The 25,388-nt window shown below is 42.8% G+C and overlaps 1 protein-coding gene across 8 annotated transcripts in view; it reads left to right on the top strand.

Moving 5' to 3' along the window:
• The first annotated feature begins 17,129 nt into the window (after window positions 1-17,129).
• MEIS1 (Meis homeobox 1) overlaps window positions 17,130-25,388 on the top strand; it is a 129,016-nt gene continuing 120,757 nt past the window's right edge. For 6 of the 8 annotated variants that reach the window (XR_005212360.1, XR_005212359.1, XM_037806920.1 and 3 more), the window contains exons 1-6: window positions 17,130-17,223; window positions 19,121-19,347; window positions 21,206-21,347; window positions 21,853-21,903; window positions 22,700-22,750; window positions 24,163-24,309. Coding sequence is in view for 6 of the 8 variants with exons in the window: in XM_037806920.1 (XP_037662848.1) it covers window positions 17,212-17,223; window positions 19,121-19,347; window positions 21,206-21,347; window positions 21,853-21,903; window positions 22,700-22,750; window positions 24,163-24,309 (630 nt within the window). In the remaining 2 variants the exon portion in view is untranslated. Of the gene's footprint in view, window positions 17,224-19,120; window positions 19,348-20,912; window positions 21,042-21,205; window positions 21,348-21,852; window positions 21,904-22,699; window positions 22,751-24,162; window positions 24,310-25,388 lie in introns of those variants that run through there. The other 2 variants (XM_037806921.1, XM_037806924.1) reach the window with 1 other exon arrangement.

Here is a 25,388-nt window from a genome sequence, read left to right as displayed (position 1 = left end):
TCAAATAATGCATGTAGAAACATCTATCCCAGTGCCTGGCATAAAGGAAGCCCTCGGTAAATTCTCCCTCTTTTCTTCCATCCAGACCCTTGCCATCTGTCTCTCCCCTCTCCCTGAGTCCGAGACCTAATACTGCCTGCTCCACTTAAATATAAGCACCTTAAATGCTGCAGAATCGATTTTGTTTGTATTTGCAAAAGTATTCTATCATATGTTTCTTTAAAAGCTTATAAATTATTCCCTATGCTTTCTTTAAAAACAATTAAACATTAAAATGAAGTGCATTAAAGTTCATAATCAATAAAGTATGATCAGAAATGGAACTAGAGAAAATTGTATACTCAGTGTTCTAGTTTCTTAGCTGCTAAAACAAATACCATACAAGGGGCTGGCTTAGCAACAGGAATTTCTTGGCTCACAGTTTCAGAAGCTAGAAGGCTTGCTTCCTCCCAGGGTTGGTATCTTCTGACTGGCAGGAAAGTCTTCGAGATTCCTTGGCTTTTCTGTCCATGGCACTACACAGAGCAGCTTCTCCTTTTTCTTCCGGTTTCATTGCCTTCCAGTTCCGTTTACTTCTGGCTTCTGGCTCCTCCCCGTGGCTTCCTCTTCCCTGTTAAATTTCCTTTCCTAGTAAGGACTTCTTCCCTACTTGATTAAAACCCGCCCTCATTCAGTTTGGGCACACCTTATCTAATAACATCTTCAAGGTCCTATATACAAAGGGGCACACCCACAGGACCAGGGGTTGGGACCGGAACATACCTTTTGTGGGAGATGCGATTCAATCTCCTAAGCCCACCAATTAGACAAACAACAGTCACATGAGCCTGTGCTTTGTGTGAGCTTCGGCTTGTATGTGGGCGTAAAGCCTGCAGGTCTCCCAAACCTAGACCATCCTCACTTTTATAAGCAACCCTTTTGGAGAATATTCCTGCTTTGGGGAGGTGAGCATGACTCCCCTCTCTTAACGGGGAGAGTAAATTTCTGTCTATCTCCTCAACAAGACAAAGAATCAAAATATAGAAATTGAAGCCACACATTTGTTGTTGTTGTTATTAACCTGACAAGTTACAGTAAGACAAGTCCGTGAACCCATGACCTTTCTTTTCTTTAAACTGTTTAAAATAATTTTTCATCAATTAAAATTTCAGAAATTCTGTGAAGGAAAAAATACAATGATGACGAGAAGAAGAAGAGTGGGTAGTGTGACTACATCTGTTTAGCTGCATTTTAAAAATAGAAATCATGACAAGGCTGATCATTTCTGCTAATCTCTTTTAGAAGATAAAAATGTCAAATATTTAAATCTTGGTTACCCCCCACCCACTCTGAGCATGACAGATAATTCATTGAAAAGATTCCACTATTTAGCAGGAGAAAATATTTTGGAAATGAAACTATGTCTTTAATATCTCCAAGTAAAAGAATTCCTATTCAATAAAAGCGATACTTTTAGTTATGTCATATGTGAGAAGGGTACCATATAATTAGAAGTGAATTTAGACAGAAAGACAGAAAGATGAGATGTAAAAGCAGATAATTAGTGCTCCGTTATAATTAGCAAATACTTCTCAATCCCATGGTAACTGTGCTCTGAAAAGGACTCCTGTCAGTTAACTAATATTTCCTGAAAGCAGCTTTCTTATTGCACTTTAAATGGAAAGTCTGAATTTCTGTCTCCTTGAAACCCATGCTCTGATATGTCATAAATTGATTTATAGCTATATTATAGTTTTTAATTGCAAAAAAAAGCCAACTTTAGAACAAAACAAATATATTTGGAAAATGAAAGACATGTAATAATGTGTTATATACATAATTTTGAGTATGACCTTTCAAAAACAGACATTATCTGTACAACAAAAATGACTTTGAAATACTGAGAAGCCAACACTTCACACTGAATATGGCTGATCAGTTTAAAATCTTTGGACACTGGAAATAGTGAAACTTCCTGGGGACATATTCCAAGTGTTTAAAAACTTTTAATATTACAGTAGACATAAAGAGAAAGGAGAAAATTAAAATCTTGAAGCAAAAAGAAATGTTTTCTCATTTATTCTCATGCTCTCCTCACCTTAAATATTTAGAATAATGCACAATGCACTTGCAGAGAGATTTTTCCAGATTGACATCATTGCTGGGTAGAGTGAGTTCTAGTGCATCTGATTCTAAACAGTTGTGTGACATTAAACCTCATCTGTGAAATGGAATTGATAATAATATGTTCTTCAAAGTGTTTGGGAGAGCAAAGTAAGATATTAGGCCAGGAGATGGGGCATGCTTTGCAAGCTGTGAAGTGTTTTATTAAAGTAAGGACAAAAATAAAATTCACCATTTTATCTCAGGAGATCAGAGACTTGATAAGTCCAGATAATTAACTTTACCTGAATAATAATATTCTAAACAGTACAGAGTAAAACTAAAAAGTTGGCCAAATCTTACAATTTATAGGCAACAGGACTTTCAAACAAACTTAGATGTCGAACAAACTGCCTGGGACAAGCAGTGACATATGGTGACATTAGGGAGAAGGGCAACCTGGCAGCAGAACAGAAGGAAAAGACAGATTTATGAAATTTGCAACAGACTTGCTTTTTTATCACTATCCAAAAAATGTCAGTGACAATGAGCAAAGCAGGTAAACTCTGCAACTGTTTTTGGAGTTTCCAAGAAAACAGAGTTAGGATAGAGGGAAAGGCCTTGATATCTGGGTTAACCAGGGTATACAGAGTATATGAATGACACTAAGCAGCTTCTCTAACATACTTATGACGACTATTAAGATTTTTGGAGAAAGTATTCTTCAAGAGGGAATCTGCTATGCCACTGAATGGTCTCCTCAGTTTAGGGAGAACAAACCTGATTATTGCTCATGTTTGCTTATGACGTGTATGTCATTTTATAGAATTCTTTGAGACCCCTTGCTGTTCCCAGAAATCATTTTAAACTAGTAGGTACATTAAAGAATGTACAATGAGAATGAACCATATTTAACAGAACTGGCATGTAGCCTTATAACTGTCTATTTAGAAATATTGGGTTGGAAAATTTTTGATTAAGAAGAAAAAAAAAGCAATAGGAAAAAAAAAAAAAAAGCTGATTAATACCAGCAAGAGGAATAGAGATTTTTAGAAAGTGTTTTTAATCAGCTCCCCAGTATGGGGTTAACCAACTGTGTCAGCAGAACTAAATTACAGACTCATAGGAAAGGAAAAAGCAAATAAAAAGATGAGAATTTTGAAACAAGTTCAAACTATTCCCTCCTGGGGAATAGCTAAAAGCACTGAGGAAGACTCATTGGTTGAATGCCATAAGCAAATAAGCTCCAAGCATGCAATGGTTAAGAGCATCCAAAAATATGTAACATTTTTCTGTCTAAACTAGTTTAGTATTAAAAAAGAGTGCTGGCCGTTTATGACAGAAATGCAGAAGTACAAAACTAAAGAGAATTACATACTCAAGGAGGAAAATGATAACTATCATTACATCGGAGTATAATCACATATAGAATATAGAATCACATCGGAGGGCTTTGGGTACTTGGTCTTGTTTTCAGGGGTGTGGTGGGTCCCAGGGCGTCTGCCTGTGCTTTAATGTTGGGAATTTAAACATGGATAAGCTTGTCCTTTGGAGCTGAGGTTTCAACAGCATTGGAAGCTCAACCACACTCCACATTGTTCTTGGATATGGATTTTGATTCATGGTAAAGTGACAGTTATAGAGTCCATTTTTAACTTTCTCAAGCATTCTGGTCATGCTAAACGATGCTTTTGGTTTTGATTTGCCTTGGTTTCTATATTGGTCAAGCATTTGTATGGCTTCAATAAAATATTTTTTAACTTAATTCCATGTTTAGGAAAAAACAAGCAGAACAAAAGCTTCAAGTGAATGGCATTTGTTTTGCACAGATATATGACCATTAGTAGCATAAAGAAATAAAATCAGTGTATAAATTACCTCTTGCCCTCCAAAGCCAGTGGGTGAAGCTACAAGATAAGACAAATGCGACATCAGGGAGCTAGAGAAAATGCCTCCAAAAGTTACCTGGCCAGTGGAGGAAGTCTTAAGAGTTTTAACCTCTAAAACACACCAAAGAATATCCAAACAAAATCTAATAGTAACAAAAAATAATCCTATGCTTTTGACACATTTCTGTTTACTTAAGTTCTTTCAAGTGTATCTTTCAAAAAAAACGTAAGTTGTCATTTTCAAACCTAGGAGTAGTGTCTGGAGGTTAAGTGTATGTAGGTATTAATGAGTTCTTGACACTTGATTTCCCTGTTGGGAGAATCTCAAAAAAAGAGGGAACTCCAAAGTAGAAGCATTTATGTTTTCCTTCCCTGGAATACATAGGATAACAGTTTCAGACTTCAGTGTTTTGAGGTTTTTTGCAAGTAACTGTTGTCATTTTGATAAAATCTTGTGTATTTTTCAAAAATTGCTTACTATTATCATAAATTTGGGCCTTACAAATGTCTAAAATTATAGTGATTATATTTTAAAATGCTGCCTTAATATCAAGAAGTTTGCAGTTACAGAAGTTTATGAGATATATACCTTTTTAAATACCTAAACTGAGTTTTTTAAAAGTATCCATTTCTTCCTAAAATTCGTGTTCATTTCTTCCTAATCATTCGAATTCATTTCTACACTGACAACATCCTTTCTTCCTGTGGTCATCATGTGATATTTATTGAATGGTACTTGTTCATGCTGATATAGAAAGTAGGACCTATTTAGAACATGACTTACTGAACATATTAAAATATTCTTAGGCCATTGCTTCCCAAACTGGCATAAAGATAATTTTAGGTGGCATATATCCAAGCAAGCTGTTTTAAATGTATTAGCATGTTTGTTGTACTTTGCATTAGGAAAACAATAAAAAAGAAATCCTAAGCATGATATAAAGTTTCACTTTAAAATTTACATTTTTATTTTAGTTGAGACTGTTTTTTAAAAGAATAAATAAATAGTAATTAAGAGGACATTGGAATGGGCAAAACTCTTAAGGTTGTATGGAAATGGCTAAAGTCAAGTCAGAGAAACACTGCTTTAGGACAAGTAACATGTAACCCTCTCCAACCCCTACTCCAAAATACCAGTCTTCAGATTTTACTCTGAAATAGGTATTATTGCAATGTCCTAACATTAAATTTTTTGTCCGGTATAATGTTACACATTTCCTATCTAATTTTATAATAAAAAATTATTAAATACAAGAATCAAAGGGCACCTAGGTATCAAAATAACATAACCAACTCATTTTGCAGGTGATTAATTTTTTCAAATTCAATCAGTCCCTTAGGGGACTCAGCTCTCCACTGTCCCTCCCTGCCACCATCCTGACTCCTGGCTAGAGCAGTGGTGCCTACAAAGAGCTTTTTCTAATAGAACAAATTTCCAAAATCACTCTGTAGTTTCGGCCTACAATCTCTAAATATTTGTAAATAAAATAACTTACCATGCAGTATATCACAAAGTTCCTCACAAGATTTTTAACTAAAAGAAATGTGAATCAACAAGTATTTAAGAAAATGCAATGGGCTTATCACAAAAGCTAGGGTGGAATTTAGTGTACTACTAAATTTAAACCTCAGAGAGTAATGGGCTACTTTTAAATCAATATTCAATGAATACAGAAAAACACAGTAAACACTACAGAGTTGTTTTTGTTTTTTTTTTTTTAATTGTGGAATGTAACATATTCACATAGAAGTGATAACTTTCCAAGTGCAATTTTAAAAAGTAGTTAGCAAATTTCAAAGAATGTTATGGGTTACAGTTCCACAGTTTCAGTTATTTCCTTCTAGCTAATCCAATGCCCTAGCAACTAAGAAAATAAAATTATATAAAGATTCAGTAATCATAATTCTTTGTTAAATGCCGTCTTGTCTGTTGCTACCCCTTCCTCTAGTTTAATCACTGTCCTGGTCTTCAGAGATGTCTAGTCAGTGACACCCTAACTTGTTCATGTGAAAAAGGGAACACTACAGAGTTTTAAAAGAATAAAATCAACACAGATGACTGCAGCTAACCAACCCCCAAAGAGGTTTTCTATACCAAACACCCAATGGAGGCAAAATCTCAAGGTGAAAAAAACTTTAGAATAAAAGGCTGAAAAATAATAAGGGAATAGAGAGAAGGGGAAGACATAGCTAGTTTGTTTTAGGAGCAAAACTTAAGCTGAAAATTAAAATATCTCAGAATCAAAGGTGGCTACCCAAAATGTTTCTTGCCCATAAAAGACACAAGAAGTCCCTATAAAGGCTATGGTAGCCCGGGTCTTGGTTGCAGTGGGTTCAGGGAAGCAGGGATAAAACGCTGTTTAGTAAACTTGAAATCTAAACATCCCAGTGGGGTATTATGTCTGTTTAGACTCTAAGAAGCTCTTCTCACATCCTTGAAAGGAAAGCTGCTGTGGAGGGACAGGATTAGAGGGATGCTGTTTTTAATCCTGAAGTAAATAAGGCCTTGAAAGTTTCCACTCCTGCCCTCAGTGACCTGAGCCAGTTTTCTGCTTAGAGTCAACTCAGTCACAGAAAGAAGATGCAAAAGGCCTGAGGGGGGTGGTGGTGGTGGTTTGGGGGAAAAGGTAGTGGGTTGAAAAAGACCTAGGAGGCCCCACTACTCTCACCACAAAATCCATGCTCTCCTTGCCCTCCTCCTTTCTCCCTGCTCTCTGGTCTTCCACAGGTCAGCAGGGCACCCTGCCTGCCACTCTCCTAAAGGGGCTCATGACAGAGAACTTCTTGCAGTAGGGCAGGAGGCAGGAGGCCCCACCTGGCCTGCACATGGCACTCACACACCACCATCAACATCTCGCAAACAGCTGCTTCCGACAGTTGACTTGGAGGCATTGACCTCCAGTCTTTTTAGGAAAGAAGAGTAGAAAAGTCTTCTTCTGTAGTTGCGTGGTTTGTTTTTCTTAAGAGATAGGGGGGAGGGGGGAGGATATATGAAAAAGAACTTTGAGACATGAAGAAAACGATATACTGTTTAAACTTTCTGGGTCTCAGTTTGCACATCTGTGAAACGGGCAAGTGGAATGAAATGCCACACCAATCAGCCCTAAGGTTCTCTGGTTCTCTGTGGGGGGGAGGGGCCGAGCAAACTGGGCCCATGGCAGAGTGGTCACCCCTTCCTACTTGTGAGGTGATCCTTCCCAGAACAGGACGGTCATTTTTGGGATGGCCTAAGGGACAACTTGAAAGAGGGTTTGGTGTCTGCCTCTGATCTTAGCCCCTACCCCATCACACACATCTCTCCTTTCCTTATCTTGTGCTCATCGCTACCCCGCCCCCTCCCCCCAAGTGAATTGTTTGCAATGGAACAAGACAGATGATCAAATAGCTCTGCGGAACTGTTTAGAAAAGTCGGTGTGCATTTATGCAAACGTCTCTAATAAGGATCTCTCCAAAGCAACACGCGGGAGTACAGAGCGCGTTTCCCTTCCCCTATTCCGAGTCCGGGAAGGCTGTTTTACTGGGTCCAGGTGGTGGACAGGACGAAATCAGATTCCACCTCTCTGTTTCTCTGACTCTCTGTTTCTGCCGCTCTCCCTCTCTCTTTTTCCCTCTCTGTTCCTGTCACCGCCTGCGCCTCTCCTCTCCTCTCCCTGCATCGCGGCCCCCCCCCCACGCAGCCGCCCCTCGTCTCCCCGGGCGCTGGGCTCGCCGCCTCCCTTCCGGGTGTGAGCGCGGTCCCCGCTCGGCGCGCTGGGCGCGTGGAGCCCGCGGTGCTGCGAGAGAGGCCACCGGGCCGGAGCTGCCATCGCGCGGCCAGGGCACCCCGGGAGCAGGAACCGCCTCAATCTCACACGAGCCTCCTGCGGCCTCCAATCTCATTAGCGCACCTGAAATAATAATCTCGGCCACAAACGCGCGCTTGTTCCAGCCCCTCCGAGGGGACAGCCGCGACCGCAGGGGACCCTCGGGAGGCGGGGTCTCCAAGGGCTCCCGCACCCCAGGCAGACTCGCAGAACACACTTGAAGTCCGAGGAGGTAGGGGCAGATGGGCTGCACTCTGGCTTCACGGCGCCCCAGGGAAGAGCCGTCTGGCAAAGGTGGTAAGAAGCTTCCAGAATTAGCCCAAAAGGCAGGCGGCGGGATGAGCCAGAGTCCCCAGGTCCAGGTGGGTAAAAGGAATCCCCCGCTTCTCAGCGCGGAAGAGCCGAAGCCAGAGGCCGGCGCGTTCTGGTAGCCGCGCGCCTGTCCGCTGTCTCCCGCGCTCCCACTCCCGGGCTGCCAGCCACCGCTGCCCAGGCCTGATCACTCTCTCCGGCAAAGGCTGAAGTGAACCCCAGAAAGGAGAAAGGATGGCCATCAAAAATGGCGAGAGAGGGGGCACTGGAAGGAAAGAGTACCATTTCATTATTCCCTCTTCCGAGACTCTTCAAGGACCCCAGGGGACACGTTTCCCCAAACCGCCTCCCCTGCGCTAAGCCAGGTGTGAGGAGAGTCCACGACTCCCGCAGTCTCAAAGGTGTCCTGCCCGGTCCCCCACCTGCCCAAGGAGCGTCACAAGGGGAGGGGGCTCCCAGGGCTAAGCGCGACTCCTTCCCCCGCCCCCGCCCCTGCTGCGGGACGCCAGGGGGACTGGATGCCCCGCCAGACACAGGCGACAGAGCGGTCCTGCTGAGGGCCCGGGCCAGATGCCTCAGGGGTGAGGCGTCCCAACTCCATAAAGCACCAAAGCGGCCGCCGAACTACCAGTAAAGTTTTCTTTTGTGAGCTGTGAAGAAGGGGCTCTTCGTTGGGGTGCGGGCTCAGCCACCGACCCATTTGCGGCTTATATGTCGACATCTCGCCCTCATTAATTAGAAGTTTTCAAATTGGCCCTTTCTTGCATAAATCGCCTTGAAAAATTATGATTCTTAGCAAGCATAACCACACTATGACGAATTAAAAAAAAAAAAAAAGACAGGGAAAAGCTGACATTTATTTTTCATTTTTAAATAAGGGCAGGGAAAAGTACATTTTCAGTTGTTCACAAATGAATAACTACTCAGCAGGCGTCCTTCAGCTTCTTCTTGTTCTTTTCTCCTCTGTGTTTTTCATACTACTAGCATGCTTTCTGAGCCGCAGGAAGCCTTCGATGTTTTTCTCATTCATTAGATAACTCAATGAAATGTTAAAATATTTATTTTTGAATAATCAGTACTATTTTTACACAAAATATGCTCCTTTATCCAGTCAAACATGGATGCTAAGGGTGACTAGTCTGGCTTCTCCTGTTGCTTCAAAGGTAATAGTTTGCCTTCGGTGACCAGAGCAGTTCCCTAAGACCTCCACCCGGCCACCATTAGTTTAGAATACACCAAACCTGTGTGTAGGTGTAATTAGTTCCAGGGTAGAATTTTCTACATTTCCCAACTATTGTTAGTAGGGTTGTTTTTAAATTTAGTTTGTACCAATGACCCCAAAGAGCATCTGCTAAAATCTTTCACAGATCAGTTGATCATGCTAAAGTTTAATCACACCCACCACCACCACCATCTCTGTAGAACACCTGAAACCATCCTGTACTTTTACACTGCAATGCAAAGCAATCTCACTGCTTTAAGTAATCAACGTCCACCTAGGTTCTTTGATATAATCATATTTAACACAATATTTTAAAGTCACTCTGAGGTAGTACATGCCACATCAAAATGTATATTTTAAGTAGATCGTTGAAATATATTTACGCATCAATAAAATGTCCTCAAGCCATCTCTTTATCATTATTAGTTCTTTTTACTAAAAGGCACCCTAATAACTAGTCATGTACCACCAGGTTTTATTAAAATGCAATAAGGAATTTTAACTTCAGAAAAGTAAATGAACAGTTGAAAGAGCCTTGTACCCAAGTCTGTATTTCTTCATCTAAAACCAGCTTGAATTCTCCATGTTTTGTTGGTGATGAACTTGGTTTGTTTTTCTAATCACAAAATCACTTACTTGTAGTAGTTGTGATTACTTCAGAAACTATGTCAATTATCAAACTGAGGTCAAAAATTAGCCTCATGCATTTTTTAAGATAGTTTCCATAATGCCACAGCTCCATGTTTTTAAAACTCATAACCAAAATGTATACATTATTTTTTTAAATGTTTTAAGAGGACATCAAACAGCCTCTGCTACATAAAGGCATCTGACTATGAATAAAAGCATCTGACTGAATTTCACCCAAGCTTTCTCCCATATGTGGTCTCCAAGTAAAAACACTGAACTTTCACATTTTCATTCAGGATTGCCAAGAGGGAACTGCATTAAAATTTTCTTAATTACCAATTCCATTTCCCTCCTCCTGAAAGTATTTTTCTTGATTACTGAACAATGTCATGTTACAAATTCCAATAATTAATTTGTACATTCTGGATCATTCAGGCACTGGATACATTTAACTTGACTGTCAAGGAAATTCACACTCAGAGCCAAGAAACACCAATTTTTTTTCAGAAATGCTAGGCTGTCCCATCATCTTTTCTTTCTATCATTTCCCAATTTGACTTTGTGCACACACATTAACACACAGTTGTAATAAATGTAGGTTTTAGCCTTGTTCCTTAGGCAAGTGTTTGAGGTTGCCTAGACTTAATATAAAGCTTTATGCTTGGATATGAAAACACAGTTAGACCATAAGACCTTGTCCTGTAAGTCTAAGTTAGGTCCTGTGGTGCTCTCATTACTTAGGAGCACCAAATCACACCCCTCAATAATGGACAAGAAAAAAGTTTGTCATTGAGGCTGTAGTTTTTTCATTGTCCAGTAGACGGCACAAAAGATCAAGCCTTCAAATGCTAAACAATCCACCAGGGCTGTTTTGTTTTGTTCATAGTGTGTGTGAGTGTGCTGTTCATTTTAAACAGTCAGCCAGCCACCGTTGTATCTGTGAAGCATCTCAAAACTTAAGATGACACCAAGGTTTGAAACACAGTGATCTGAAAAAGTATTGCATTTCTGGTGATAGAAAAAGCACCAACTGGTAATAAATGAGTTCAGAGGAAAATGTTACTTTTTTTGAGAAAATTTATTATTTTAACGTTACCTCTAAATAAATTAAATTGAGAGAAACTATAAGACATTTTATTTTTAATTATCTTCTAATGAATAAATAAAATGTTGGTAACCTGAGCCTTTGAGATTCCTTATTGAAATTTTGCACGATACATCTATACTTTATTAAACCTTACATGTAATTCAGTCCAAAAAATTGGGGGTTGCATTTCAAATGGTCTTACATATTATACATGTATATATAATATGTAGTAAAGAAAGGGAAGTGTCTTTCCCTGAATTTTTGTGAATATTTTTTGAAGGCTATTGAAGAATGAGACCATTAGAAATAACTTAGTTGAGACTTTGCCTCTTCTAAAGCAATGTATGACTCTGGCTAATATTTGTATTTTACTAAAAGGCTTCTATTTCTTTTTTCATTCTGCAGACACTCCTAGTGTAGAAGTTGGGGGGAATGTAAAGTGTGGGCTAATAACTCATTTCCCAGTTAATTTTATTAAGAATTTATAGCACTGTTTAGAAAGTTTTAAGACAACCATAAATTTTATTAGGAATATTTTATTAAGCCCTCCATTTAATTAATAAAAGACCTCTATAACTTCTGAAAATGTCAGAGCTAGTAATTATGTTAACCAGTGTAGCTTTTTCCCCCTCTAGAGACCAAAGCGTTTTAATGACTTGAAATAGAAAAGTAGTAAGGAAAGCATGTCCCCGCCCTCCATTTTTTTGTTAAACTGTTGCATTATCCAGACAGAATATAGTGACTTAAGTATTTTCCCTGCAATGGCTGGAGAGCCTCAGCTGACCTCTCACTGACTTCTGAACTGGACCCAGACATCCTTTGTTTTCTGAAGCAAAATGCAGTAAACAAATCTCCAAGTCCTTATAGCCCAGATTGCTTTTGGACATTTGATTAACGTCCTCCCTAATCCCCTTGGTTAACCCCCTTTCATATCACCTAACCAGGTTTCTCCCTTTAATAGACCTCTAAATAGTTTATTTCACTTTTCTCACAGCCATTCATTAGCTTTGACTTCTTGGTACCTTTCTCATATCACATCCAGCTCTTATCTCCAACATTCCTCTATTATCTCCACTAGATTTAGAATCTATTTTCTTTAAACTGTCTTTCCCTCTTCTTATTTCTGTTTTTTTTGAAATGCAAATGCTAATGTGGGAGTGAGATGCAGGGGATGAATGTTCTTGAAGTACAAGCCCCAAGCCTCCACACCACAGGACAAACTAAAAAGCAATCACAACATTTTAACAGGCATCTTAAAGTTTAGGTGGCAGATGATAAACTCTTATCATTCTGTGAACACAGCTGCCAAACCCAATTGATTAACAGGCTTTTGTTTATTCTGGGCTGGCAAATACACACACATTATACTTAAGAGGTGCCTCTCATTTCTGAGGGTTTTGGAGCTGACTCATCAGTGTGAACTTTGGGGACAAAAGCTTAATTCAGGATATAGGCCTTTCCGAAGGCATAATTCCTTATAGGTGAACAGAAAACTACAGGGGACTACTCCAAGAGGACTGTGCTGCAGCCCATACGAGCACTGTTCGCTTTAAATTCCTTCTTATAGGATGGTGGAAACAATAAAGACTCAGGGTCCAGCCTTCCTCTTTGTAGTCCCTTTTCTCTATCTTTGGGAAGGTGTTGTGAGATATGAAGTGTAAGCAGAGTAGGAAGAGCTAAGGGCAGTGCCAGAACCCTTCACCAGGCCAAGGTTTTGCAAAATAAAAGTGCTATTGCCCTAAAAAGCAAGTATCTGAAATAAACTAGAGATAGAATAAAACAGGCATAAATATCAATAGTTTACTATGACACCTAGCATTGTCTTTTTACGTTTTCCTTTTAATAGATGATTAATTGCTACTCTTCTAAAGGTTTTTTTTTTTTTTTTTTTTTATGGCTACTATATTGTAACTCTAGACAACCTCTGCGCAATTTCTCTCAGCAAGCCCCAACTGTAATAACTGTTTGCTAATTGTAAAATCCTTATCCAGAATGAGGTTTGGGCAAACAATTTGTACTACTGTAATTACATTGTAAAAGTGTTTTAGTCCCTTGATTGTTCAGAATTAATCTTACAAAGACCTAGGAGTAGTGTTAGGTTCACAATTATAAATAGAAAGAGGTGGGGGGGGGGAAGAGAAGAAAGACACTTTTCAAAACTAATAGGAGTTTAAGTCCACAAACTCAAACCTATTCCTTTCTCTAGAGAAAATCTGTGGCTAGATAATTTATAAAGTCCATTTTAAGGTAATCCCAACACATTGTGGTGGAAGTACAGAACTGTCTTACTGCTTTGAAGTTTTTGGTTATATTTGAAAGACAGTTACTTACCTGAATCTTCTTTTTTCATCTCTGCTAGAGCACAAAACAAAACAAAATTTACCGGAAAGCAACAATTCAACATATATCCTGTTGTTCAAAAAGGGGGGAAAAAATCAAAACGGGCTTTTTCCAAATTTGAAAACGTGGCCACAGAGCTGAGGGTTCAGTCTTGGCACATCTAGGGCTGTACAGACCATGGTCATCTAAGTGTATTTCGCAGTAAATTTCTGTCAGTTAAATTACACGTACATCTTTCTCTCGCAGGTCATTTAAGGACCGTAAGCATAGATGCGCCCACGTCGGTGTTTGGGTTGGGCCCCCCACTCTCCCCTGACTCCTACCCGCGGCCGCGCTAATGCCCGGCGGGCCTGCTGGAAAGACCGCGCTCACCACCCGCGCGAGCAGCCACCGCGAGGCGCTCAGGTGTGGGCCGCAGCCCGCCAGGGTTCTGGCAAGGGGTCGCAGGCTGCCGGCTCAGCTAGGTTCTTTCGGTAATCGGAAAAAGAAGTGTATCGCCTGGCCAAGCCAGCTCAGCTTCCCGAGAATTAAACAGAGAAATTGCCTTTCTGAGCCCGGGTGGTTCCCTCTTGACCTGTAATTCTGCCTTCAAGTTCACGTTGGGGGGTGGGGTGGGGATCAGGTATGGGTATAAAGGCGCTGCTAATGCACCCGGCTCCTTTCTGCTCTGACACGCGGGCCTGCCTTAGGCTCCCGGGTGATGTTTCAGGGCATTTGGGCCGGAAAACACTACACACGTAGGCACTGAAGAAAAGTGAAAGATGCTAAAAGTTGGGTGTCTAAGACGAGAGAGAGGGGGAAGAGAGAGAGAGAGAGAGAGAGATGGGATGGGGTTTTGTTAAGAGTTCAAGCTCTTCCAAGGCAAAGCGCATCTGAAGGCTTTTGGTGAACGTGTGAAGCCTTCAGGAACACAAGAGAAGACTGCGGTGTCGGGGGGCGGGGGACTGTGTGGTGGGAAGAAGCTGGGAAGGCTCAGCTGCTCTGCTTTATGACAACGCTCCACTCTTAGGGGACTAGGCGTTGACTCGTGCGATGTGCTAAAATAAGCGGATAGACGTAGCCTGGAAAGGCTGTGAGCGCTGAGTGGAACCTGATTCCAGAACAAAGTTCTGATGTTAGTCCTATGTTTCCTGCTTCTTGGAAGCCCACTCAACAAAAACTTCAGTCCTATCTCGTGGACAGACGCAAATTCTCTTTTCCTTTGAGCATTAAGAGTTAGATTCAATACATTTTATCGCTCGTAACCTTTTCCAAACATTGAAAGAGAGACCCCTCATCTCTCTCAAAACTCTTCCCCCTCCTTACACCCCCTTTGGGATTAGAGTTCGAGCCTCAGCTGGCGGGGTGGGAAAGGGATGGAGGTGATGGGAGTGCGGGGTCGGTTGCTTTGGGGGGAGTCAGCCTTTTGGCCACCATCAGGGCGGGAATCCGGACTGGCAGTTTGCATTCCCGGCAGATCGAAGCTCCCTGCTGATCGATTATTTGATAATTGATTTTCCCCGCAGCCAATGCGCGGCTGACTTGACGCGGGCGCCTCCTGATTGGCTGAGCCCTCCTCCGCGGCTGCCTACCGAGATTTGGGTTAGCTCATTTTCTAGCAGACCGCAGGGGGAGTTTTCTGCAAGGTTTCAGCTGGAGGGAAAAAAAAAAAAATCTGCTCCGAGTCGAGCGAGCTGCGAGCCCCGCTCGGGATGTGAGGTTTCCAACCCGCTTGCCGAGCTTTTGCGTCTGAGCCGTCTCGGCATCTCAGAGATGGGAGGGTAGAAAAATTAATTCTACAATAACACCAAACAAATACAATAATAAAGGGCGAGCTTCGAGTGGGATAAAGAGAAGGAAAAATTGCAAAGCCCAAAGAACAGGTTTTTAAAGGGAGAAAGTTAAAATCAGCGGCTGGTTGAAACCACCGGATAGTATGAAAAAGCTGCTTTTTGTCTGAAATCCCGGCTGCAGAAGTGGATTTCTTTTTCTGTGGTATCGGGAGTTTTCTCCGAACAGGATTGGGAATAAGAAGCAGAATGAAGGGAAGCAGGGCTGAGCCGAGAGCGGGGGGAAGGGGGGGGGAATCGGGGAGAGAGCTGGGGGCCTAGGGCCCCTCCAGGCCCAAGCGTGGCCGAGGCTGGAACCCCTCGGCGTCTCGAAGACAAAGGCAGCGCGGCCGCAGCCAGAGCCGAGGGCGCCGGCCCTGCCGCGCCGCGCCCTGGGCGCACGGCCGCCTCGCCCGGAGCGGGTTGGGAAAAGAGTCTCCCTCCCTGCTGCTTCCCGACCCGGGCTCCGCCCGCGAGGTCTGGACTGCTCCGAGCCCGCGTCGGGTTTCGCTTTCCGGCGATCATAAATAGCTTCGTGTTTGTAAACAGGCGCTGGGGGCACATTCCCAGTCCTCAGCTCATTGTTTCCTCCCTTCCTCTCTCACTTCGCGCAGGACTCGCCAGAGCTAGGAGGTGGGGGCGTCCAGACCCAAAGTGAGAAAATGCAAGCATCCCCCTTCCTCCACCCGGGCATCCGCCGCTGACAGCAAAAACTCTAAGCAGGGTGTGCAGAAAGCCCGAGCCATCTCCAGCCGGTGTTCTCAGGACTCCTTAGCGGAGCCTTTCCCAGCCCCGCTCTTCAATTCCTCCTACTCTTCTTCGCTCCCGGATTGACTTTTCTCTGTGGGGTGATTAGTTTTAAGAATCCAGCACTTTTCGCTCTCCCGCCCCGGAAAATAGTCAGAACCCAATAATTTCGAGGAAATTCATCAAGTGTATGCGCGGAGCCCTGTACAAAATAACTCCTGCTGCTGCCAGCCGGCCGTTTATTCCCAATTTATTTCAAGGGAGTCTGCTTTGAGAAGAGAGTCTAGTGGGGGAGGGGGAGAAAACATGGAAAATAAAGCCGGCGGCCGGGTGCTGCTGCCTGCGTTTGTGTGTATGTGCCCTGGGTGAGTGGCTTTTTGTGCCTGGGTGTGCGATTTAATGGAGCGCCTCTCTGCCTCTCCAGTGCGGCCAGAGCTCGCTTCGCGCACCCACCCCTGCCGAGGAGCCTACTTGCTGCAGCCCAATGCATTGTGTAAGACGCGACCTGTTATGGCCACCACTACTTCCGGGTTCTAGCATTCTGGTCGGAATCCACCTCTCCGCCTGTGCAACACACACTTTACACACGCACGGGGACTGCAAGCGGGCAGCATCGATCGTGGCTCCTTTAAGACAAACTCAGACAGACATTTTTTTTTTAACCCTCCTCCTCTAATCTCCCTCCAGTGCAGCAGTTGCAAAGAAGGAGAGAGAGCGAGAGAAAGAGAGCGCGAGAGAAGAGAGAAACTGATTAGGAATTAAGACTGATTCAAGGGAAGCGAGCGCTAGGGCTTTGTGCATTTGAATATTAACATTTGAGGTGTTCTGACCAGAAGAAGACAGAGCGGATGATCATTCATTCACCACGTTGACAACCTCGCCTGTGATTGACAGCCGGAGTGGCAGAAAGCCATGAGATTTGGTAGTTGATTCTGAGGGGCGCTTTTTTTTTAAATAAACTGATTTTTGGGGGAGAGAAGATCTGCTTCTTCTTCTTTCTTTTCTTCTTCTTTTTTTTTTTTTTTCTTTTCTTTTTTTGTCCCCGCTGCTGTCTTGGAAACCGAGCGCTTTTATGCTCAGTGACTCGGGCGCTTTGCTTCAGGTCCGGTAGACCGAAGATCTGGAATCGGTAGCTCACGTTGCTGAAAACGTTAAGGGATTTTTCGTCGTGCTTTTTTCTTTTCTTTTTTTTTTTTTTTTTCCCAGAGGAGTTTGCTTATTTGTTTCTTTTCACACTGGCCTTAAAGAGGATATATTAGAAGTTGAAGTAGGAAGGGAGCCAGGGAGGCCGATGGCGCAAAGGGTACGTATTAAAAAACAATTGTGGAACTCAAATGTGAGATTAAATTAAAACGTGGCTGAAAGACACTGCTAAAAAGTTTCCTTTTTTCTTTCTCTTTTGAATGAGGCTCCTAAAGCCGTGGCCTAAAGCGAAAGGATTTATTCAGTGCATTTGTATACTTTATGCGTGGTACTTGTTATTGTTAATTCAAGTAATCAAGTTTTCTATAGAGTCCTAACCAGCAGCTATCTAAATAAAAATGCAAGTTCGGGCAATTATCTGTTTAAAAAAAAAACAGCAAAAAAACAAAAAACAAAAAACACTATATACCTAATGCTGTAATTTGAACCTTCAGATATCAGAAGTTTAAAGCTATTTTTAAACTAAAATAAGCAGCCGGAAACTTCTGATACCTTATTGATTATGCTCATTTTTACTATTTCATCCTAAGCATTTAACTTTTTGAAGCCAATAACTTTGTCACAGGACAGCTGTTTTTTGTTTTTGTTTTTTTTTTGTTTTGGTCAGAAAGCCTTCGTGTTTTAATTTTAATTTGCATGGATTTTTCTGCAAGGTAATACTTTGAAAGTTTTTCTTAGCTAAGTTGTAACAATTGGAGACTAAGCACACAGCTACTCACTTTTAAAATGAAATACTAATTTCCCCTATATTCCTATGTGAATGGAAATGTAGTGAGAGTAAAGTGAAACAATGACCATCCAACAGAGGTAGTTTCTTTAAAAAAAAGGGGGGGGGGTGTCTACAAAAAGCCTTTTTTGCATAATTTTTGTCCCAGCCCTCAAAGCTCTGTTTGCTAAAGAAAGTTACTAGGCTGACACATTTTTCTTTACTCCTTTGGTTCAGGCAAATGTCAGCGTTGTCCCAAACTCTTTTCACACCTCTGGCTTTAAGAAGATGAAAGTGGCAATTCCTCTTTTCTTTGAAAATCATTTACTCGCAGCATCTCCAAATCTTGGGAAGAGAACTTGACTGGAATGAAGCAATTAGAAAATCTAAATACCTAAATTTTACATGCAAAAAAAAAAAAAAAAAAAAAAAGACAATATGATTTTTTTTTTTTTTTTTCTGGAAGAGGAAGATGAGGGTTTGTATGTGTTTGCTTTTGAATTAGGTTCAAACCTCATGAGTAACACTTACCTTCTCATTTGACATAGTCTGGGGAGAAAGTTCATAAGGGAAAAAAATGAGTAATTAACTGTTTCAATTATAGATTTTCTTTAACTTTGGGGGGGAAATGCCCAATTCTAAATTCAGCTCTAAGGTACGGGAAAAGCTACTCTTTTCTGAGTTTCATTTATAAGGGAGTCAGTTAGTTTTGTATAATTCAGCACAGTTTGTCTTGGAAAGTAAAGGAAATGCACTGTCTTTCAGAACTGCCTAACCTTTCCCTGGCAGAGAAGTGAAATGAGAACCATGTCTGAATTCACGTGCTTGGTAGCTTTTCCCATCATAACTTTTTTTTCCCCCCCAATTCCCCCTGATGTGAAGGGGCTGTGAAACTAGGCGGGTTTGTTGCTCTGTCCTGGCATGTTTTATTATTGTGATTTTGAATTTCCTCTTCTATAGACATGCATGTTTTACCTTCTGCCCTCTGGGAGAATGCCTCTCTTTCTTTCCTCCTTTCTTCCTTCCTTCCTTTGCCAAAGGATCCTGAATTTCCGATAGGGACACAAGTTAGGCAAGACCGTTGATCCCAGCTGAGTCTCACAGAGAATCCTAGAATTTTTACTTTAGAAATTACTTTGGAAATAAGAAATCTGAACTTTAGAGATGCAAGGCCACCAAATTCCGGGTTAAAGGATCCAGCTGGACTGACATTGTATGAGCTCCCAGCTCTGCCGTCCCCCGTTTGCCTCCTGGCCTTCTGAACCTTGTTTCTCTCCTGTTTGTCATGCAGTACGACGATCTACCCCATTACGGGGGTATGGATGGAGTAGGCATCCCCTCCACGATGTATGGGGACCCGCACGCTGCCAGGTCCATGCAGCCGGTCCACCACCTGAACCACGGGCCTCCTCTGCACTCGCATCAGTACCCGCACACAGCTCACACCAACGCCATGGCCCCCAGCATGGGTTCCTCCGTCAATGACGCTTTAAAGCGAGATAAAGATGCCATTTATGGGTAGGTACAATGGGTAGCAGGTTAAGTAGCTGAGACGCGATGCTTTCCTTATTTCCCTATGCCGTTGATAAGAGGAAAGCCAGAACTCTCCGGATTGGAGGTACATGTTTGGGACTTTAAATTCCCATTGCATGGAGAACTTGGAGAAGCAGCCAGCTATTTCCGTTGCCTTCCATGTCCACACATGCTCTGCACCCGCCCAGTGCCCTGCTCAGCTGGGGCCATGCCCCCCTGAAGGGGTCTCTGTGCGGGAGAAGTTGCCGAAAGGTCCCTCAGCCCCTAACAGACCCCGGCTTGAGAGCTCAGCGGGTTGGAGTCCTCACTCGCTCGTCCTGAGCGGGAGAGCTTTTACGGGTTTCTAAGTGTAGGCGCCTTTGTGTTGGAAGGAAAGTTTTCGTTTAGGGACAATCTTTTAAACCAATGATCTTTATGACTTGCTAAGTTTATACAACAACTGCATGCTCGCTCTGCCACCTCACAATAAAACCAAGAGAGGACAGCTGCAGGTCAGGCAAGGGAGAGCTTTGCATTTAAGGAGTTTGACCACTGATTTCAAGGAGAAGGCTTTGCTCTGAATTGTCACAGACACTAAGAAACTCCCAGACGTTTTAGTATTTTGTGTTCAAAGGCGAAACCTTCAGGATTTAGATAGACATAGATGTGGGGTGCTCTCGGGCAGAGGTTGTTTTCTGGCCGCGGTTTACATCATGTTCTCCTGGGCAATTATTAGACCCTGGACCTCTCTCCCTAACCAGCAAGAACCTTTGAAAGTCCCTTGTGCCTACTGTGTGCTGATAAATTTGGGGACCTCTTTTTACTCTGCAACAACTTTTATTTCTATTTCTTCATCTTCTTTTTTTAAAAAATGCAACACTGACCCTCTGGGGCCTAAGTCTTTCTGCTTTATTTTCTGGTCCCTTGTGCTATGGGCTTGTTTAAATTCCAGTGTTCTCTCCGCAGTGTTAACTGCAAATGGTTTAGACTCTGGGACAGAACATTTGGGGAAGCTTTGAAAAGGACCCCAAACTGTTAAATTCCCAGCTGGGCTGTGAGAGCTAATAAAAGACTTGAGACACTTCTTTGGACATTAGAAGCTTTTTTTTTTTTTTTTTTTTTTTTTTTTTTTTTAATGGGCTGAGATAAGCAACATCTAGGCCCCTCGCGATACCAGCTGCTTCTCTCTGCAGAGACAAAATGAAAGGCTTTACTGCAGGAACATTTGAAGGAACTTTCGTTTGGGGAAGGTCAGGCCATCGGCTAGGGCAGCTGAGTTTGCAGGGAGCCGAGGAGGAGACTCCCTACTCTCCGAGGGCTGGGGAGTCGGAATCGGTAGGTGCAGCCCCCTGACAGTCGGCTTCGAACCCACTGAGGTCCTTCCTCCAAGTTAGCTGAGCGCCTGCCACCGAGATCCCGGAGCCTTGGGCTCCTCTTGGTCGCCTTCTAGTAACCTACTAGAACCAGCTTTCCCAACCCCTACCCCTCGAGCCCTTCTCCTCCACCAGATCCTGGAGTGGAGCGGAGGGGACGAGGGTTTGTGGGGGTGGGAAACTTAATTCCAAAATGGCTGCTGGAACCGCTTGGGTTTTATTCTCAGCAAATGTTACCAATTTCTCCGGCCAGATATGCTGAACCGATCCTCAGATACTGTCCATGGCTCAGGGCCTCCGACTTCAGGTCCCTAGGAAGAAGGGGAGGTGAGCAGTCACCAGGGTGGGGTTGGGGGGAAGGAAAAAAGTAGATGACGAAACGAGGGAGGGGGGTCTCTGCCTTGAGCTCCTCCGGCTGTTTTCTTGGGCGCCTTTTTCACTGACTCGGGACTAACCATTGTGTTGTTTGTGACTGTTGTATTTTCTTGCAGACACCCCCTCTTCCCTCTCTTAGCACTGATTTTTGAGAAATGTGAATTAGCTACTTGTACACCCCGCGAGCCGGGGGTGGCGGGCGGGGACGTCTGCTCGTCAGAGTCATTCAATGAAGATATAGCCGTGTTCGCCAAACAGGTCAGCAAAATAAATGTTAAAAAAGAAAGAGAGGGGGAAAAAAGACACCCCACCCCCATCCAGCACATTTTCAAAAATAGCCAGCGAATATTCCACCCCAAGCCATGCATATTTCATCTACCCTGAGATTTTCCTCCTTTGTGAGTGGGTTTGCGGATTACTTAAAATCACCAGCATTAATACCACTCACCCTCCATACCCCAACGCAGAAAGCTCACTGTAAAATAAAATCGCGTGGTAGCTGCTTTGGGCTTGGCGAGCTGAGCAGCGTCCTAGAGAAGCATAGTTGCTACTAGAAGTAAGACTGAGCTCTGGAGGCGTTTTCGGTTTATTTGATTCGCATTGAAGTGTTTCTGCTCGGGAAGAACTCGTTGTCACCGAGCCCGTCCCGGAGGTCACCTCCTACCCCGACAGTATAACGAGGCAAGAAACTAAGAAGGCGACCAGATTTCAAATTTTTCTCTTTTTTCCCCCCTCCCTCTTCCCTCTCCTCACTTGTGTTTAGATTCGCGCAGAAAAACCTCTATTTTCTTCTAATCCAGAACTGGATAACTTGGTAAGAGCAGAGCCCTTCCTCCTCCCCCCTCCCCCCACGCTATTTCCCTACCCAGCACCCCCAGTTGTGCTTTGAGAGCCCTGAGATTTCCAAATGGGTCTTCCCATAGCTGCAAGTCGGCGGCAAATGTTTTCGTCCACGGACAAGTGGTCCGGGACTAGATTCCGGGGAAATAAATTCATCTCGAGAGGGGCTCGAAGGAACCCGCGCGGGGAAACGCAAGCTTTTGTTTTCTTATGACAGCCTGGCTGCGCAGCTCTAATCAGCGCGGGGATTTATCTCTGGGCCTGTCAGCGTGTGTGCTTAAACTTTGCGGACTTCCCAGCCCTCAGTCGTGTCACGAGGGTAGCGACTGGGCAAGAGCCCCCAAACAACCAATTTGCCTGAAAGGTGTGCCGGGTGGGGGAGACAGCAGAAAGCTTTCAATGCGAAAAGCCACAATTTAGGGCTATTTGAAATATTTTCTGTCCACTCTTTCCAAGGAAAAATCTAGTCCAGGGATGTGGCCCTTCAGTGGGTTGGAGGGGGTGGAGGGTCGCTGAGAGAGGGGAAAGTCTTGGGGGAGGAGAGTGTTTATGATACCCACTTAGATGCTTTGTTGTTGTTTTAGCTATTTTTTTCTGTTAAGAAATATAAACCTCTAGATGGTACCCAGTCGCTGCTATTAAGTTTTAGTGTTATTGCCATAAATCAAAATAACTCTATTTACTGGGGGAAGGAGGGGCAGGCTGGAGATGTGACAGCCAATTTTCTGCAAACCAGGAATGGGGTGCTCATTCATTTTGTATCTTTGCAGATGATTCAAGCCATACAAGTATTAAGGTTTCATCTGTTGGAATTAGAGAAGGTAATTCCTCCACCGGGTTTTCCTTTTGATTCCACTTTACCCTCAAACACACACTGGGGAAGGGGGTGGGAGTGGATTCAGAATGGCTGAAGTTCAGGCTTCTGGGATATTTGCATAAATGTCTTTCTTTCTGGTAATTAGTGTCAAGGCCAATCTTAGCGTCCATTTCTCTTTGCAGTTTAATTACAATTTCAGCCACTAAAATTGCAATCACAAATGCCCCAGCCTTGTATTTTTTATTAATACCTTGTTGGCTTTGTGTAAATAGTTGCAATTCTCTGCATCCCAGTTGATATTTAGAATGCTGTCGGGAGTTATGCCTGTGGTCTCTTCCCTCCCTCTTCCTCCTCTTCTTTGCTACCTCTGAGGAGGAAAAAAAAAGTTTTGTTTAGTTTTGTTGAGTTTCTGGAAGACAGTCTGAGCAGCTCAGGTCAGACACAGAGAGGTGGAGAGGGGAGGAGGAGGAGCGGGCAGGGAGTCTGGAGGAGGTAGGGGGGAGGCATGTTAAACGTTTTGCAGAGACAAAGCAGAGCTGATAGTTGTGTCAATTTCTTGAATCTGTGAATCCTGCACACACCCCACCTTCACACTCAAGAAAGGGTGTGGGATAACATGATTTTGCTAGCTGTTCTATAAATCTCAGCAATAAAAAGTTAATGCATTGTAATTCAAACTAACATTAAATTGCAAGCACACTGGAGTTTCTTGAGAATTTTTGCATGTCAATGATGCCTGGGGCCTGTAAGAGACTTCTCCACTTACACTTAAATATTTTGAGGCAGTCTTTTTTGGAAAAAAAAAATCAGTTCCATAAGTTTTTGTGACTGTAGGCTTTTTCTTATCATAAGTACTGGCAATTGGATTTGCTTCTTTTTTTTTTTTTTTTTTTTAAGGAGGTATCCTAAAATATGCCCCTTATGGATAGAAACCCCAATCAATGTGTTATAGAGACTTGGATTTTCAGACATATATCCTATACCAGGTATCCTATACCACCATACTAGTCCTTTGGAGATTATTATATATCTATGTATTCACATTTTTCCTTAGTCACATTGGAAAGGATTTATGATAAAGTAACTGAATGAAATTAGTTTACCTTAAATGTCACCCATGCAGGTCACCTTTCTAATGACCACAGCCCCAGGAGCAGATGAATTTAACACGGGTGTTGAATATGTTGTAGCCTGTGAATCATCTTGTCACTGTCAATTTTCTGGGATATCTCTATTTTGCAAGAAAAGAAAGTTATTCCTAATTCTGGATGCGTCTGGGGGTCTCTAGAGGACAATTGCCCTGTGTTTACCCTATTTGGAAGTTTGGCTCTCACAAGGGGGGGTGGATTGCACTTGTCAATGTCATTTATGCACTCCTGATTATATTTCCATTTTTTTATTTCTGTCATAATGTAGGTACACGAATTATGTGACAATTTCTGCCACCGGTATATTAGCTGTTTGAAAGGGAAAATGCCTATTGATTTGGTGATAGACGATAGAGAAGGAGGATCAAAATCAGACAGTGAAGATATAACAAGATCAGCAAATCTAACCGACCAGGTATGCGCTTTTCAATCTTCAACATTTCTGGAAAAAAAAATCTGTATGCATATTGCTTGCTGGGTCACTACCACTTCCTTTTATTATTTGCATATGATTAAGTCCCTTTTAGATACATTTCCATCGAAATGAAAATTTTTGAATAATGTGGCTATTATTGTTTCATTAAGGCTGGCTCTGGGATTCGACCTGGAGAGATGAGCTTATAAAAGCTTTGCCTGCAAACTTGACCTGTTTCTTGTCGCTTTTAATTTTTGTCTTTATTTTATTTACCCTCTATAATAATGGGAGTGTTAACTGCCAGTGACCGCCTCTGATTGTAGGGCTTTGTTCTGGAGCATTTTTTCCCCCTTCCTTCTATGTGGAAGAAAAGAAAAAGTGTAGGGTCTGCTAGTTTCTTATTTTATTAGGAATAAATCCAAGATAGGTGGTCTAAAACAGACAGTGAGGGTTTGAAATCTAGCAAATGCCGGGTATTTTCTCCCTGTCTGTACGGTTCATTAGCCTGTCTTGTCAGTTTTCCTCGGCCGAACGCTTCTAGACCTCACTGAACATTGCTTTGTGCAGTGCTTGCTGCAAGCTTGCCCATTTTATTGTACTTAATAGAAAAAATAAGACCAGGCCGAGGTTATAAAAACAGATAAATATGGACTTTTCTCCTCCTCCTTTTCACTCATCCTCCAGCTGGTACGTGCTCTGGGCCCGCTGGGATGGCAGCTTTTGGAAGTGTCAGTGTCAGGGGCGCCCCTTTGGCTCCCTCTGTTTGGCGGGTGGGGGACCTCGTTGCTGCCTTGGCTCTCTTCTGTGAGCTCTTTGCTAGCTGCACCCCCTCCTCTCCTGTCCTCCCTCCAGGCCTTCTTCTGCTGCATTGCTAAGTGAGGATGACTTTTATTTGGAATTGCTGGGGGGGGGGGGGGCGGATTTCCCTTCCCGACCCCAACACCACTCTTTGCTCTCCTGTGACTGTGTCCCTAGATGTGCCCAAAGGAGTTGCAAAAAAGCAATGAAAGTTTAAACATGAGGAATACTGAGATGTAACAGGGCCCAGGACAGGTCTTCGTTGTGTACTGTTGCAACAC

Source organism: Choloepus didactylus, chromosome 17, assembly GCF_015220235.1.
Source record: "Choloepus didactylus isolate mChoDid1 chromosome 17, mChoDid1.pri, whole genome shotgun sequence".
NCBI classification, from domain to species: Eukaryota; Metazoa; Chordata; class Mammalia; order Pilosa; family Megalonychidae; genus Choloepus; species Choloepus didactylus.
Note: the sequence above shows the minus strand (reverse complement) of the source record. Positions and strands in the feature narration are given on the sequence as shown.